Source organism: Anguilla rostrata, chromosome 5 (assembly GCF_018555375.3).
Source record: "Anguilla rostrata isolate EN2019 chromosome 5, ASM1855537v3, whole genome shotgun sequence".
Classification (NCBI taxonomy): Eukaryota; Metazoa; Chordata; class Actinopteri; order Anguilliformes; family Anguillidae; genus Anguilla; species Anguilla rostrata.
In genome coordinates, this window is record NC_057937.1 from 3,511,990 (window position 1) to 3,529,573 (window position 17,584).

The 17,584-nt window shown below is 47.9% G+C and overlaps 1 protein-coding gene across 7 annotated transcripts in view; it reads right to left on the reverse strand.

Annotated features, from left to right (window-relative positions):
- The window catches only part of LOC135254450 (lysine-specific demethylase 4C-like), a 108,690-nt gene that overhangs the window by 76,350 nt on the left and 14,756 nt on the right, over positions 1-17,584 (reverse strand). For all 7 annotated transcript variants that reach the window (XM_064334616.1, XM_064334614.1, XM_064334612.1 and 4 more), the window contains exon 8: positions 13,992-14,129. In XM_064334616.1, coding sequence (XP_064190686.1) covers positions 13,992-14,129 — 138 coding nt within the window. The remainder of the gene's footprint in view (positions 1-13,991; positions 14,130-17,584) is intronic.

The following is a 17,584-nucleotide window of genomic DNA, read 5'->3' on the forward strand; positions in this document are numbered from 1 at the left end:
TTTGTGCTCTCGGGTTGTCTTAGGACAGCTCATCGTTCAGAGCGCCCCCCCTCACCTCCCCGCCCCGCCCCGACCGAAAACGGCTGTCAGACGCATGCCCCGCCCCCGGGTCCCTGCCGGATCGCCGAAATGAGATGCCGGGTAGGGGGGGGGGGGTCAGGAGGTCCCCGCCACGCCAGGGAGAGGAAGGCGAGGAAGACGAGGGGGCGATGCTGTGAGAGGTCGCGACCCTGCCACCGCGCGCCGCTGAGCGGGTGATTGATAGGGAACGATCATATTCCCGCCAAACTCTCATTCCCGCGAACCCCACCCCCCCCCCCCCACGCTGTAAAAGGGCCTGACCGCGCAGCGTGTCGGGAGGGGAGAGTCCGAAATCATCCCCGCTCTGCCGAGCTGCACTGCCCCCGCGCCCCCTCCCTGGTCGCCCCCCCCCCCCGTCACAGAGAGGCCAAACGGCTGAACTTCCCGATGAGGCGGTGATGAATGGTGAGGTCTAACAGGAGCATGGTCTGAACGTAGCGACACAGGCTAGCGTGCAGGGCCCAGGCGCTTAGACCATTACCCCCTCCCCCCCCCCCCAACCTCCCCCGTACAGTGCATCTATCATCGATGAAAATCCCCCGCCCCCCAACCCACCCGCGACCTGTTACTGTTGAGAGCACACAGGGAGCAGCACACTGCATATCAATCACACATAAAGAGACTGCAGAGATAAACCCGGGTCTGATAACAGCTGAGAGAGAACATTATTACGTTATAAATATAACCTAATATAGTCAGCACTGAGTGGTAAGGATAACAGTATGATAAAGTTCTTTCAAAAATCAAAAGGGGAGGTATAGCTGTTGAAGCTGTAGGGGTTGAAACACAGACACACACACACACACACACACACACACACACACCCATGCAGCAGTCTGTGAACAGACTGTGGTGAGCAAGCTGTTGTGAACAGGCTATGGTGAAAAGGCTGTAGCGAAAGGGCTAAGGAGAAAACACGAGATTTCCTGACAGTGCAACAGCATTGGTGAAAGGTAGTGCAACAGAACAGCCTTTACACCCCTGACCCCCCTGACCGTACGTTACTCTTACTCTACCGGTGTCAAGTCCGTTTTTATCATTTAAACGCTGCATTTACTGAGTGTTTACAAGGTCAAGATTAACAACTTTGCTCAAAGGGAATAACAGCGGTTTACAATGGGGCAGAGCTGAGCCTGCAGGGAAATGTAGTTCCTGCCCGTTACTGGGCCAGTTAGAATAGAGTAATAAAACTCGGACGTGAAACAACTGCTGCGGTATGAACCGCTTACAATAACATAACAGCAGTAATTCTTGTTTTCTGAAACCTACCTTACAACCCAAACCTTAATGTGTCATAATTGTGTTATTCACAATCAAACTTTAATTAAAATTAATTAATTAGTAATCAGTTTAAACATCTGAGCTCTGAATTCTTACAGCATAATCATATTTTAAAATATTTCTTAAAGTGACATTTGAACCCCTTCCTGGTGAACTGTACATATTTTGTGTATCTATGCAACAAGCAATCTTTGTGGCATTAAAATGGCATTAAAAGTTTTTGTTGGTTTCAGTAAGGGCGATCATACATTGGATTTCAAAAAAGAAGTCCGGGGCAGTTATGGCATTATGAACATGATACCAGGCTATTTGACTGCTCATATATGGTCTATGGAATGAGACCATATATGGAAAAACCTACCCAGACACTTCAGGAACTTAGAAATCTCGCCTGGATGTATAAAACAGAAGAAAAGCCCAGGAGAAAAAGAATGTCTGGTCAGCCTAGTTTGTTTTTATTTATTTATTTTTTTGTGTGTGGTGGTGGGAGTTGTCATTTCATCGATTCGGTTTTTTTTTTTTCCTGCTGTTGCCAGTAATTCTCATGGCTCCTGCCACTGCCTGAGTGCTATAGATTGCTGGTAATGTTGGTTGTTGTGTGTGTTGCTGCTGCTTGTGTTGGTGTTCTAAAGTTTTTATCATCATTATTATCATCGTTCTACTGTTGGTCAATGTTGGGCTCATCGGTTTTTGTTACAGTTGGTTGTGTCTCTTGCTGCAGCTGTAACTGGTGAGTAGTCTATGGGAACGCTTTTCAAAATGGCGACAGGGACGTGGCAGTCCTCCCTGGGGCGCGTCTCCAGCGGACGCCAGGTCTTGTCCAAAACGGTCCAGCCAGAGAGCTGGAGAGCTCTGGCCAACCCCCCCCTCTCACCCCCCCCCCCCCCACCCCCCCCCAGCCCAAAGCGGTGATGGAGTGCCCCCCCTGCGAGGCCCTGGCGCGTGTATTCCCAATCTGGAAGCTCGCCCCGAGCAGCCGGTCCCGCCGAACCCGAGCGGGATGGGTTCAGATGCGCCGCCTATCAATCTGACACCCCCCCCCCCAAGGCGGGGAGAGGGAGGGGGGTGGGGCGGTTTGGGGGGGGGGGGGGGTTGAAGTCTGTCTGCCTCAAACCTGCGCCACTTTCCCCCTCATCAACCTCAACATGCCCCCCAGGGGAACACATGGGAGGCCGACGTGATCTCAAACACGCAACATGGCGGCTCATTCCTGACCCCCCCACAATCCCCCACCCACCCCCCACCCCCCCGCGCGAGCAGAGAGGTGCTCTCCTGAGCCGACGCCCGCATGCTCAGGCAGAAAAAAAGGACTGCCGTGATCTTTCCAGGGTCTCCACGGTGGATGAACAGATTTAAATAATAAAGATATTAAAAAATAAAAATAAATAAATAAGTTAATAAACAGGAGCCACACAGACCATTAGGATTATACTAAATTGAGGAGAGATAAAATGAGGCAGGGTCAACCACACCCTTGCCCTTCAAGGAGGGGGAGGATTAAAAAAACCGTGTTGCAATGGAAGGCCTTAAATGATTGCCTTCCATGAGACTGCCAGGTCTTGCCCTCCAGAGCTCCTGCTCTTAGCCTGTGGTGAGTGTGACCTTTGAAGCCGCCGGTTTTGTCTGAGGTCATGAAACTATTAGGCTATTAGGAGGAAAGAAAATGAACCAAAAGAGCAGTTAAGTATCCCAAACTTCACTGCCGTACACTGACCAACACCCTGCCTCCCTCTCTCTCCCTCTCGCTTCCCCACCTCGCCCTTCCACTTTTCCTCTCTTTGTCCTGTTTCCCTCATTCTCTCCATGTCTATTTCTCTTGTTCCCTCTCTCTGTCCCTCTCCTCTCTCTCCCTACCCCATATCTTTCTTTATCTCACTCACTTCCTCTGATTCCTCATTCTTTCTCTCCCTCTCCCTCTCCCTCTCTCTCTCTCTCTCTCTCTCTCTCTCTCTCTCTCTCTCTCTCTGCAGGCACAGGGAAAGATTCACAACATTATCAATTTTTCCCCCTTGTGTTATGGGCTGCCACTTACATTCTGGGTAATAATAATAAAAAATAAAAAAAACCTTCTCACGCAGAAAGTAAATGGCAGTCTGACGGCCAATCGGCAGTTAAGGGAATGCAGAAAATGGAGTTTTCGCAGGGCGGCCTCCCGCTGCGATTCCTCAATGGAGGCGCACAGGCGAGCGCGAAGGGGAGAACCGCGAAATGGGGCTGAGATGAGCTCGGAGATCGAACCCCGTCCCGAAGATAAAACACATTTGCATTCTTTTTTTTTGTCAGAGATGGTGGCGGGGAGAGTGGCTAACATTATCTCCTTTTTGCAGGTTACCCGTTTTATATTCCTACATGCCACCCCCCCCCCCCTCAAAAAAAAACTATTTGAGTGACTCTCGATAAATACTGTCCAATTAAGATACTGTCTGGGTTTAAATGTATTCATGGTTTCACCTGGATTTCATATCCAGTCCCAGGGTCTCTCTCTATGTCAGCTATTTCTGAGGAGACTATATCTGCACGAGTATGGAAATATAAACCAGCATATTTACCCAATATGATGAAAACCAGAACATCTTACAGTTGCCTCACCAGAAGCCACCGATGGTCTTAAACACAAAGAATGACAGCAAGTATATCCAGTGGACAAAGTGCAAAGGTCATGAAACACAGGAGGTAAACCAGAGACAAATCTCAGGCAAAATGGCCTCCATTTTGTGATGAGCTCAACAGGAACCCATCCACATCCACATGTAATCACCTTGCACACGTCCTGTATGCCATCAACAGACAAATGTACGCTGCCTATTGTTAGATGAAGAACACAGAAGAAAAAACAGTAAATATGACGGCTTACGACTAAAACTGCTTCTCCAGATATTTTGCTCGCTGTTGGCCTTCTGCTGGGCAAACTACAAGTGGTGCTGCAACGGGCTGCCAGCTAAATCAGACGTTGTCAAAAAAAAAAAACGTGGACATAAACGCCCCCATCCCCCCCCCCCCACCGCCCCGTGAACACAGGTGCAAGACGTCTGATGTAATTGGACGCTACGATGTGAGCAGCTGCAGAACATCTGTAGCTTGTCGGCCCATATTGATCGTCGCTTTATTAGCCTGTATTTCGAACGTTAAAGAAAATCAGAAATACTGTAAATCATGTCATATGTCCAAGTCTGGTTCGCAGTGGGCGGTGTATAAACATTGCATGTTGTACAAATGTTCAATTCCCAGGCATTTTATTGACATGTTATTTGGTGGGAGGGCTGGTGCACAGATGCTACACCAGTGCAAAGGAGAAAACAAAACAAAAAGTTTTCTGCCACACCAACCACCCCGGCCCAGACCAGTCTGTTTTTTTTAGTTTTATTTTTTTGAAAGGACGTCAGAAGGGGGCCATTCGTCTTGCTGAGCGCGGAGAGCAGCGGCAGCAGCAGCACTGAATTTAAGGAGAGGGGCGCTCGGCAGGGTTTCGACCTGAAGAGAGAGAGCTCCATCATTCAGCGCGTTTCCTGACACCTGCCAGGTAGAGAGCGGCAAGGGGCTGGCCGAGTGACGTGCCCCCCCCCCCCCCCCCTTCCAAAATCTCCCCGAGAGCAGCCCCCCCCCCCCCGCCCCATCCCTCTCCCAAACTCATAAAAGCCGAATATCGGCCCGAGAAGACTCGTGAGGCACGGGACGCCGACGCAGTCCTCGGACAAACGACCGAGCGAACGAACGAAACGCCACGTGACCACAGCGCGTCCCGCTGAACCTCTCCGTCAGTTCGAAAGCGAAGTCGCGAAAACTATTTAACGGTCGACTCTGCTGACAAAACAACGAAATGGAAAAAGAATGTGGATCTGGACTTGGAACGGCGCTGAACCTGCCGCTTTAGGCCCAGGACATCCCCGAAAATCACCTTCCAGAAAGGTCTGCCAAAACAAACCGTAACTTAAATTCGGATGCAGAAATAGTTCATGGCACACACAGACCGCTGTACGGTCGATGTGTGGAACCGCCATTGCCTTACAGCATTCACATTCCACGAGAGAAGGAGCTCAAAAAACCAAAGAGTGCAGTCTGGACCGTTAATATGTAGGGGGAAAGAAACACATACACACACACACATACACACACACACAAACACAAACACACACACTCACAGGCATGTCCACATACACACACACACACACACACACACACACACACACACACACACACACACACACAAACACAAACACAAACACAAACACACACACTCACAGGCATGTCCACATACACACACACACACACACAAACACACACACTCACAGGCATGTCCACATACACACACACACACACACACGCACAGACAGGCATGCGCACACACGCAAAACCCTGAAATATTTACATTTAAAAAAAACTCTGTAAATGAATGATAAAATAGCACAGAGAGAGAGAGAAAGAGAGAGAGAGAGAGCGTGAGAGAGAGAGAGAGAGGAGGAGCGAGAGAGAGAGAGAGAGAGCGTGAGAGAGAGAGAGAGAGAGAGAGAGAGAGAGAGAGAGAGAGCGTGAGAGAGAGAGAGAGAGAGAGAGAGAGAGAGAGAGAGAGAGAGGAGAGAGAGAGAGAGAGAGAGGAGAGAGAGAGAGAGAGAGAGAGAGAGAGAGAGAGAGAGAGAGAGAGAGAGAGAGAGAGAGAGAGAGAGAGAGAGCGCTTGCCACCTTCTCTCACTTCTCCCCCTCCTTCGGCAGTTTAATTAGGCGGATTGTTAAAACCCATCTCAGAAGATGTGCATTTTAACAGAAACCAATTACCGCACAAGCTGGGCTCAATCCATTAGTGTCACTGTTTAATCATAGGGTCACTTAGTGAAACAGTGAAATTCACTGAACGCCCAGGACCAGGAGGATGGATAGCCAGCCTTTCTTTTCCATTAAGTGGATTTAACGCACAGGCAGAACCGGCTGCACGCTTTGTGTAACATAATAGAAAAATATCAATACTGAATATATATATATATATACAAAGCATTTTCTTTTCATTAATATACAGATTGATTACAAGTTAAATGCATTTGTTTAACGAAAAATTCCAACGTTTCTAAGTACTCCAGAATATCTTATTCCTAAAAAAAATACATACTAAGAGCTTTTTCTATGAAAACACAAAAGCATTTGGGTGTTAAAAAACAGAGCTAAGTTTGCAACGCTACATCTTTCGACAACTTTCATGCAAAAATATAAATAATATGATTAAATATGTTTAAAATATGATAAAGACCGATTTTGGAATGGAACCGGTCAAATGTGCATGTGGTTTCTAACTGTGTCTGTACTTGCAGTGTGAACCTTTCATTGTAGGAAGATTAAAATACAGAAAGCAAACATGTGATCAGATCTGACCTTATGCTGATCAGAGCTGAAAATATCTTCAGCATTCACCATTGGATTAGCCTAAACTTACAAAGAAATTGTACATTTTTTGGTTGTCTGAATATAAAAAAGATTATGATCATTATTGTTATAGTTATTATTATTATTATTATTGCCTGATGATATTGCTGTGAGGGAAAGGCCTAGGGTTAGCTTAGGTCCTGCACAGCTTGCAGAACTCACGTGTCGGCATTACTCTTCGTTTACTCAAACCCGCGCCACCCGCTCGTGAACGAGCGCTTGTTGCATCGATACTGAACCCGGCACGGCGCCCACAGCGCAGCCACCGAGAGGAAAACACCTTCACAAACGTCCCCAAACAAATCTGAGGTAAAGTTTCATTTTCCGTCCCGTCGCCCTTCTGATACACGGCAAATGAACGCAGCAGCAAACGAATCTATCATCTCGCGCGAGGGGAAACAGCACTGCATCACAGGGAGCGGGGGGGGGGGGGGGGTGGAGGGGTGGAGGGGTGGAGGGGGGGGGGATGTGCTGGAGGGGGGGGGAGCAGGAGGGGGTCGTATCGGTACCTCACTTAACGGAAGTTTCTTTTGACCCAACTCCGCAGCTCACGAAGCGCAGGTCTCATAATTGCAACCCTAAAGACTCCACTTGACCGGAGGTGGCCAATTACCAGCAGTGAATTCCTGTAGTTCGGCTGTGGAAAGAGAGGGTGGGCGGGCGGGCGGGCGCGGAGGGGGGGGGGGTGGTGGTGGTGGGGTCAGCGGAGAGAGTAATTTAAGCACACGGCAGGGGCGGAATCGGCGGAGAGCACAGCGGAGTAGAAAATTCGCCGATTGTGGTTTTGACAGCCCCTCTCTGTGGAGGGCGATCGCTGTGACCAGGCGGGTGGGCGGGCGAGAGAGAGACGGAGAGAGAGCGGACGCGGGGCCGGGGGGGCATCTGATGTTCGGCAATTAGCACGTAACCCCCCCTCCTCCCCCCCCGCCGCCATCGACATGCGAAGGAGCCACCGCGGCATCGTCTGGCCTATCCCGTCGCTTATTTTCCGCCTCGCTGGGGCTGACTCACGGCCAGCAGCAGGAGCGGGAGAGGGCGCTCTGGGCCGAATCCCCCCCCCCCCGGTTAGAGGGCGTCTTCGCCCATCTCATCCCCCGCCGATACGGCGCTCAGGAAGCGCCCCGCTTGCGTCGGGGGCGGCCGCGAAAACACCGGCCCGCCGTCGCCGCCGCCGCCTTCGAAATGCCAATTTCGTGCTACCTGAACTTGCAATAAAGAGAAAATGGCCCCTTGTCTAAAAATAAAAAATAAAGAAATGACAGGCTAATGGCAGTCTCTTCACAAGCTCATTTCCGTGTCCGGAATCACGATAGCCCGCATAATGTGAATACGGTAAAAAGAAAAAAGAACAAAAAAAAAAACATTGATCTTCTTACTTTCTTAGATATACAATTTATGATGTTTTGCCACAAATGCAAAATGAGCTAAAGCTAAATATATATAGATTTTTCTGCCAATTGCGTCATTCAGGGCGATGGCTTCAGTGAGCAGTTGGGGTAGGGGGTGTGGCCTAATCCATAAGAAGCAGATAGCCAAGGCCGGCTGACTCTCGTTCAGAAGTGGGCTGGCTACTGTAGCGCACGTTAGCGCGAACGGAGAGTCGTGATGTGAGCGCACGCCATTTTAACACCCACAGGGTGCAACGTGATGTCACTCAACACGCCCCCTTTCTTCCATCTGTCAAAATATTTATTTTATTTATTTTTTGGCTGTTCCCATCGACTGCAAAAAATAAATAAATTCATGAAATAAATACCTTCTCCAGCTTCGTGTCTGAAGCACAGGAACAGGAAAACTGCCATTTGCACTGCTTTTGTCCTGAAAATTGGCGTGGACTCCTTTTTTTGCTTTGAGAGCCCTGTCCTTTCTTACTGCACGACTCACGTGACCTTGTTTAGAATCACCAGCTGAACTCGACTCCAGTTACGCTTATTATTAGAATCGATTCCAGGAATCAACGGCGACGGAATCAGGAATTTGCTCTTTCAGTGTCGGTCCTCCATCCGTAACGGACGTGAGCTCAGGATGAACGGGCCCTTCTGCGAAGTCCTGTCGGCGTGAGCACCGACTGGCACCGCGCCTCGGCCTGAAGTTGAAGACGTTGTGATGAAAGATTTTCTCGGCGGTGTAAAGTGAAGAAATGAATTTTCTGCTCCACATATGAAAGCGGCTCATTTTGTCGCTTATTTTAGTTCCGTGCGGGTCCTCCCCCCCCCACCCCTTCCCATCCCTTACCGCAGGCTTTTACAGAGATATTTCAGTCCAACATCCCCGTGTGACTCTCATTACTTTATAGGGGTTATGTACTACTTGGTAGCCATCATCATTTTGATAAATGCAAGCAAAGGCACCGTTTAAATTCAGGCTATTTATTTTTATTTAACAATACCGTTTTTTTCAATTGCCTTATGACAAATCAGAGGGGCGGGGCGACATACATCTGTCCCAAAATTAACATCGTCTGGAACGTCGTTGTGCTCGATTACTCGGCCAGAGTGGAGACAAAAACAGACACCAAAAAGGGAACCATTGGAACAAAGTATAATGGTTAATGCTTAAGCATAAATCTCTTCGCCATAAATCAGCTGGTCAGCGCAAATATAATCTGTCTTCCCCCTCCAAACATTACTGTCTCATACTGGTGATACTCTTCCGTTTTCTCCTCATTATTCTTTGAGTTTATCGAATGAAATGTCACATGGATATTGGGCTGTGAATTATTTGACAAAAGCCATTGCAAAAAAAAAAAAAAAAAAGCCATTGCATTTTTTTTTATTTTTTTTTTTTTTTGGAGAAACATTTTTTTTTATTCACTTAATTGGCTTTTAAATGCATTTTACTTCCTTATTTTATCGCTTGATGTATTGGCCTTTAGTCTCCTATGAAGCACTCTAAGCTGTTGGATTCCTTTTATGAAAAGTGCTCTATAATTACAGTTTATTATTTATTTCTTCAGGACCCAGGAGAAGACTGGCTGCCCGGAGGACTGATTCCTTCCCTCATAACACCGTCGTGCCGATATCGGGGTTATGGTTAGAGCCGTAAGGAGCCGCTCAGGCCGCGGATCACCCCTGGAGGCGTTTCCGGGGGCCCCACACTCAGAGACAAAGGGTGACGACCCGGTCAAATCTCAGAGAATCAGTCCAGTACAAAACACAAATCTCACAACAAATCTCTCACTGTTGCTCTACCTCGCTTTTCCTTTTCTCTCTCTCTCTCCCTCACTCTTTTCCTTTTCTCTCTCTCTCTCTCTCTCTCCCCCGCTTGCTCGCTCTCTCGTGCGCACGCACGCTCTCTCTCTCTCTCTCACTCTTTTCCTTTTCTCTCTCTCTCTCTCTCCCGCTTGCTCGCTCTCTCTCTCTCACTCTTTTTCTTTTCTCTCTCTCTCTCACGCTCTCTCACTCTCTCACTTGCACGCACGCTCTCTCTCACTCTTTTCCTTTCTCTCTTGCTCTTGCTCACTCGCTCTCAAACTCTCTTCCTTTCTCTCTTGCTCTCTCTCGCTCGCTCTCTCTCACTCTCTCCTTTCTCTCTTGCTCTTTCTCTCTCTCTCACTCGCTCTCTCTCACTCTCTCCCTTTCTCTCTTGCTCTTTCTCTCTCTCACTCGCTCGCTCTCTCTCACTCTCTCCCTTTCTCTCTTGCTCCTTCTCTTTCTCTCTCTTGCTCGCTCGCTCTCTATGATGTGCAGAACAGCATTTCGCCGCTGCAAATGAGAAAGTTTGACTTTAAAAAAAAAAAAAGAAAGAAAAGATTTATTCTTTCGTTTTGTTCGGCCGCTTGCTGGCTCCTCGGGGGGCCCTGGGCAGGAAATCATAGCGGCGTTGCTATGAAATCATAACAACGTTGCTAGGAAATCATATTGTTTCAGTGGATTTGCCTCATCAATCTAGGTAGTGAGATTTAGTGTGGGGCAGCGTGCGGGGAAAAGGACCACAAGAGACGTAATGAATCAGGACCATCCACCGCACGGCCTCCTGCACTACAGCCTGCTGCACTACAGCCTGCTGCACTACAGCCTCCTGCACTACAGCCTGCTGCACTACAGCCTCCTGCACTACAGCCTCCTGCACTACAGCCTCCTGCACTACAGCCTCCTGCACTACAGCCTCCTGCACTACAGCCTGCTGCACTACAGCCTCCTGCACTACAGCCTCCTGCACTACAGCCTGCTGCACTACAGCCTGCTGCACTACAGCCTCCTGCACTACAGCCTGCTGCACTACAGCCTCCTGCACTACAGCCTCCTGCACTACAGCCCGCTGCACTACAGCCTGCTGCACTACAGCCTCCTGCACTACAGCCTGCTGCACTACAGCCTCCTGCACTACAGCCTCCTGCACTACAGCCCGCTGCACTACAGCCTGCTGCCCGGAGTCTGCGCTCAAACATTAACCAGCAGAACCTCTACAGCAGGTCCCTCTCCCTTACAGCAGGTCTCCCTTACAGCAGGTCTCTCTCCCTACAGCAGGTCTCCCCTATAGCAGGTCTCTCTTACAGCAGGTCTCTCCTACAGCAGGTCTCTCTCCCTACAGCAGGTCTCTCTCCCTACAGCAGGTCTCTCTTACAGCAGGTCTCTCCTACAGCAGGTCTCTCTCCCTACAGCAGGTCTCTCTCCCTACAGCAGGCCTCCCCTACAGCAGGTCTCTCTTACAGCAGGTCTCCCTTACAGCAGGTCTCTCTTACAGCAGGTCTCTCTCCCTACAGCAGGTCTCTCTTACAGCAGGTCTCCCCTACAGCAGGTCTCTCTTACAGCAGGTCTCCCCTACAGCAGGTCTCTCTTACAGCAGGTCTTTATTACAGCAGGTCTCCCTTACAGCAGGTCTCTCTCCCTACAGCAGGTCTCCCTACAGCAGGTCTTCTTACAGCAGGTCTCCCTTACAGCAGGTCTCCCTACAGAGTCTCTCTTACAGCAGGTCTCCTACAGCAGGTCTCTCTACGAGTCTCCTACAGCAGGTCTTCTACACAGTCTTTCACAGTCTCCTACAGCAGTTCTCAAGGCAGTCTCTCTAAGCAGTATCTCCCACTCATTGGCCTCTGAAAGTCAGCTGATACATTGTCACAGATGGGACTCCAGGACTGTCCTCATTTTAATGTCCCCAAACGCAAACTGAAGCCAGAGAGGGACGGGGCTGCACCAAAATGACTAACTCCAGCCTATAACTGATTATTTATTCCCCTAGAGTGCACCGCATCTATAATGGACTCAAAGAAATTAAAGTCTTGGGTGGATTTCAAGTGTGTTGTTGGGGTGGGGTGTGGGGAGGGATACAGGCATGAATAGACATAAATTTCTTTTGAGTTCATTGGATTGTAAGGAAAGAGTGCGGGGCATTTCTGCTGACACAGTAAAACGCTGTGACAGAGAGGTAGTTAATTTTGCAATCCTCTTCAGATGAGGTGTTCTAAAAGGATCGCCCCCCCCCTCCCCTCCCCCCCTTTCCTCATTCTCTGAGAGCGTAGCCGCGGTGTAGTGTCCCCAAAGGAGCACCCCGAGTCCCTGAATGAGGTCATACGGCATCCAGTACGCCGTTAAAATGGTTTTGGCTAACGAGCCGTGACTCATCGCGTCGGTGACACAAACCGCCGAAGCCTCCGAGCGACGTGCCGTGCGGTAAAGCCGTAGAAACGACGGGGGACTTCCCGAGCTTCGATGAAAGCCTCTCCGCAGACCTGACAGAAATGCCATTTTGATGCAGCGCCGCAGAGTTCGCCTCTATCGTCATAAAAAATATCCACCCAACAAACGGCAAACTGGGCTATCTCTGGAGGAGATCGACAATATTGTCTGGTTTGAACCATTTAAAGCATAAGCGAGTGCGTGATTAGAATGTTCTTAGCTGAACATTCTAATGCTGATGTCACAGTCACTGCTGGTGACTGAAAGCAGTGGAGTTCTAGAACACTGACTTAGAATTTTGAAAGAAAGAAATAAAAACCCATGATCGGTTAAATGACCTGTGAACCTAGGGAAGGGACTGAGGATTTGCTTAATTCGCTCTTGTGAGCGACGTTCGCACTGGCATTGACTTCAATTCTTGACATTCCTCTTGAAAACAGTTGCATTTCTAACAAAACAAACTGAACAAGAGAAAGTGATCAGCTGCAGCTGTGGGAATTAGGAGTAGAAAAAAAGCTACACCAAACAGGAAAGAGTAAAATGCGGCAGATTGCTCCTGCTGTTTCCACGACAGCCACCACCAGCGTTCCCTGCTGTACAGAAACAGAGACGTGCTTTAAGAGGCTAACCAGGGAAACATCCTGGTACGAGAACATTCTAGCGCTTTCCACCACTTAATCATTTCTCTCATTCAATCTTTGTTCCTCCCACTCTTTTCTCTCAAATGTGTTTCTGCCGGATAGAGATGCATTCGACTGAAGCGCAGCCATTCAGACAAAGAACTGGGAAAGATGTGTACGCTGGCTCGAGTATTTATCTCGACTTCAATTAAAATGGCACCTGGCGCACCTGAATAGACGGCAATGAGTCAAGATCACCTGAAGACAAAGGCCACACTTAAGGCTGGGTTTGACGGAAGCCTTGAGGGGACGTTTAAACCAAAGCCAGGCAAAACCGATTGAATACTCCACTCCCTGGATATTTCTGGCACTGGGGCTGACCCCACTGCTGAGACTGGAAGATCCGCCTCCATCCCCTCACCCCCTCGGGCTAAAGCTCAGTTCCAGACTGCTGAGCCCGTTCCTCCCGTGACAGGGCCTGGTTTAGCATGGGCAAGAATGAGGAGCTGGCGTTGGACGCTAGTGTGGTCGGCCCAAAGGACAGCAACAGGCTTTCACAAAAACGTACAACCGGAATTCATGAGACTTCCTGAAAATGGCGTGACACGTACTCTGTGAAAAACAGGCAACAGCGTGACACCGTATGTACCATTAAAAGGCTGGCAATGGGAGGATGTTACATGTATCCACTGATACACTGAAAAGCCAGACACAGTATGTGTCAGTAAAGACTAGCAATAGTGTGATATTACATGCACCAATTGAGAAGCCTGAAACTGTATGTATCAATAAGGACTTGCAATAGTTCGAGATGACATGTATAAATGGGTAAAGACTGACTGTGTGTATCAGTAAAGCATGATATTGACTGTGTATCAGTAAAGGCTGACTGTTTATTAGTAAAGCTTGAGTGTGTGTAAATCAGTAAAGCTTGAGTGTGTGTAAATCAGTAAAGCCTGACAGTGCTGTATTCTCCTCTTACCTGAGTGGCCACCTTGCCATAGTTGATCCACCTCAGGCTGGCGAAGTTGGTGGACTCGGCGCAGTTGAAGCCGTGGTTGAAGCCGGCGTGGTAGCCGTAGGGAAAGGTGATCATGAACTCCCCCGCCTCCTGAGTGATCTGTGGTGTAAGGTCAAGGGTCAAATGTCAAAGTGGAGGAAGCGATACAGGGGCCATGCCCAGGCACTGTGAATCAGGGAATAAGTAAATCCGTACTTATATTCTATAAATACTTTAATCTACAACTACAGATGATAAATAAATCAATACAGCACCATGTTTATGCTTATTTCCTAAACACGTGCATAAAATAGTTGATAATCAGTTGTATTTAAGCAGTCAAAACTGCCCAATTCTTTTTTATCAGGTAAATATAGCATGGAAAGACAAATCTGTGGCTTCTTTTGTTGGTTGCCCATGTTCAGACAGATTGCGGTCCACGCTCAGAGCTGATTATGGCAATTCAAACACAGTTCACTTCGACATCAGAAATACAGTGGATTTCTGTATTAAAACGCCTATCTGGGTGAAAACGGCTAAAATTCGTCGGATTTCTATTCCAGGGTCTGAAAGGAAATAAATCAGTTCTCAAGCATTGGCGGCCGGTTGAGTTTATCTCGATTCCCGCGCTGTGGATCAGAAGTCCATCACAAAGCCATTACCCACAATCCCCCACCACCACCCACACACACACACATCCAACACTGCCAAGTGGAGAGGCATCGGGGGAGTGTTTTTCGGCACTTGGAATGAGTCAGGCGGGGACCGGACCCACAGGCTTCCGGCACCAGAGCGGACCTCTCTTACCACACCGCCAGCGTGGCCCTCCTGAGAGGACTCCTTCCAATCATCACCGACCCAATCATCTCCTCCCTGTTCCAAGACACTTTCACGGAACAGGACGTTCTGCCCTCAGAGAGAAAAAAATAAAAAACGTTTCCTCTGTTTTGAAATTTAGGGTCTGTTTTTCTAAAATGTAAAAATGTTTTTTTTCTTTTTTTGTTTGTTTTGCCAAGCACAAACGTTAAGATTAAAATTCGGAAAATAGCCTGATTTTTGGTGAAGGAAACAAGACTGAAGACTGCCAGCTGGAACCCGCACTTGGCCCTTTGAGACGGGACACTCAGTCTGTACTGCTGCTGGTTCCCATTCCTCCCCTCCAATCAGGTCTGGTCTAAACCTGGGACACCAGGTGAGCTAAAGCTCAGGCCAATTAGTGGCATTAATCAATCAATTAACACTCAGGAGGAAAAGAAAAGCAGCAGCACTCTGGTCCTCCACAAGAAGTGACTTTGTAATTGCCTCCATTGATTTCAATTTTTCGTGTCCGCAAGGCATTCTGGGATAGTTGGTGAAGTCAAGGCGGTGCAGCGATCGGAAGGATGGGGAACATGGAGCGATACCCAATCAGATCAAAGATCAGTCGTGTGAACTTCGTCTCCAATTTCAAATTTATGTACATTTAAAACCATTTCCCCAGTTCACATAGTTCTGTTAAGCAGGACTCCTTAATTATTTCTGTGAGGATTTCTAAAATATACGATCTTATGAACACTATTTTAAAAATGGAACATGCCCACAAGAGGCCGACCGTGGGAGGCGAGGGCGATGTCAGGCAATCTCGTTGGAGGATGTGTGTCTTTACCCTAAGGGCCCAGCCTGAATTGACTCGTGAAGCTAGCGCTGTGTAAATAGATGGTCAGTAAACTGGAAATGATCATCTTCCAAAAGGATGAGCAACAAGACAATACGTTCAGGGGCGAAGTGAGCAAGACTCTTTTCTCTTCGTTTTAAAATGTGGTAATAGATTAGTCCCTCTCTGCTCCTTTATTAAATTAGTAACTGCCCACCAATCACGTGCGACCTCTCTCTGCTGTCCTACGCAACAACGAAAATCAAGATAAGCTCAAGATTTCACATTTCATAACAAGATCATTTTCCGTTACTACGCAACGATACGAATCAACAGTTCAGGGAAGGGAACAGTTCTCAGGCTTTCACATTTCAGCGAGTCTTCCCTCTCAGAGTTTTTTGTTTCAGTGGACTGGAGTCGCACGTTTGTTTTGATTTTTTTCTCCCTGCTCGACGGGCGAGATATTCTTGCGTGCTCGCGTGCAACGACTGAAAACAAAACGACGGATGAACAATATGCAGTTTGAACGCTTCACTGGATACCACAGGGAGATTAAAGGCACTTTGCAGAGGCCCTGCACGGACTATAAAACACCGGCAAAGTGAACACGAGCCATAATTACCCAGAACCCACTCAGAATGGCGTAATTCTGCATTTGATGTTTAATGCAGAACACAGAAAAGGCTTTAATGTAAACAGTGGGCTTTCCCTCGGGTGGATCGTTTGAATCCCAGGAGAAATGCACCCGGTGTAAATACAGTAACATACGGTGAGGGCGACGTGTAGGTTGTGTGTCAATGGGAAAACAGAAAAAGAATTCTGGACTTTCAGTTCTTCCACACGCATATACCAACGATAATCTACTGCTTCAAAACCGATGATTAGTCATTGTTTGTTTTGGGAGTGGGTGTTGAGCTATTTTTCCCCTTCTAAACAGACTGCATGCTATTCCAAGAGTAACAGAATTCTGAAAAGGAACTCTGGACCAGAGTCAGATACACCAAAATGCTTAGGTAATATGCAATTTAAAACAAAAAACATTAAGGGTATAAATCTTCCTGAAATAACTGAATTTGGTATTTATGCATATTCATACAACACTGCCATTTCTAATAACAAGCAATACTGATTTCTAAAAGCCAATGTTCCAGGGCATTTCATTTCACGGTCAAATTAGATATATGAATAACGACGGGGAATTTATGAAGAAATAAACAGAAATACAAATGCAAAATAATATGACCCCCCTGCCTCCTTCGCTCAAACTGCGCAGGACAAGCCATTATAGCAAGAGCTGAGCAAATGGTCCCCACATCACCAGCAACACAGAGCTGTGCTCTGCCACATCCACAACACAGAGCTGTGCTCTGCCACATCTACAACACAGAGTTGTGCTCTGCCACATCTACAACACAGAGCTGTGCTCTGCCACATCCACAACACAGAGCTGTGCTCTGCCACATCTACAACACAGAGCTGTGCTCTGCCACATCCACAACACAGAGCTGTGCTCTGCCACATCTACAACACAGAGCTGTGCTCTGCCACATCTACAACGACGAGCCGGCCAACAATCCCATTCAGCTTTAATCTCCTCACTCCAATGTGCCAAAACCCGCTCCAGATGACGCAAGGTGTAGTTACTGACATTATTCCACCTCTATATATTTCACATTTCCAGTAATGGTTTCTTTTTTCTTTTTTTTTTTTAAATCGGTCAGTGCTCCACCTTGCCATCTTGGCATGCGGAGTAAAAGGCTCAAAATATTATCAGAACAGACCCTTATTGTCATAAAAAAAAAAGATTAATCAAGATTTTCCAAAATATTAGATCTCCAACGTTTGTGTTGCATGGCCAGGACACCAACAGTGTTGTTTGACACCAGCAGGGATGGAAAACAAGCACTTGGCTGAATTTCAGGAGTCAGACTACAGTAAACTG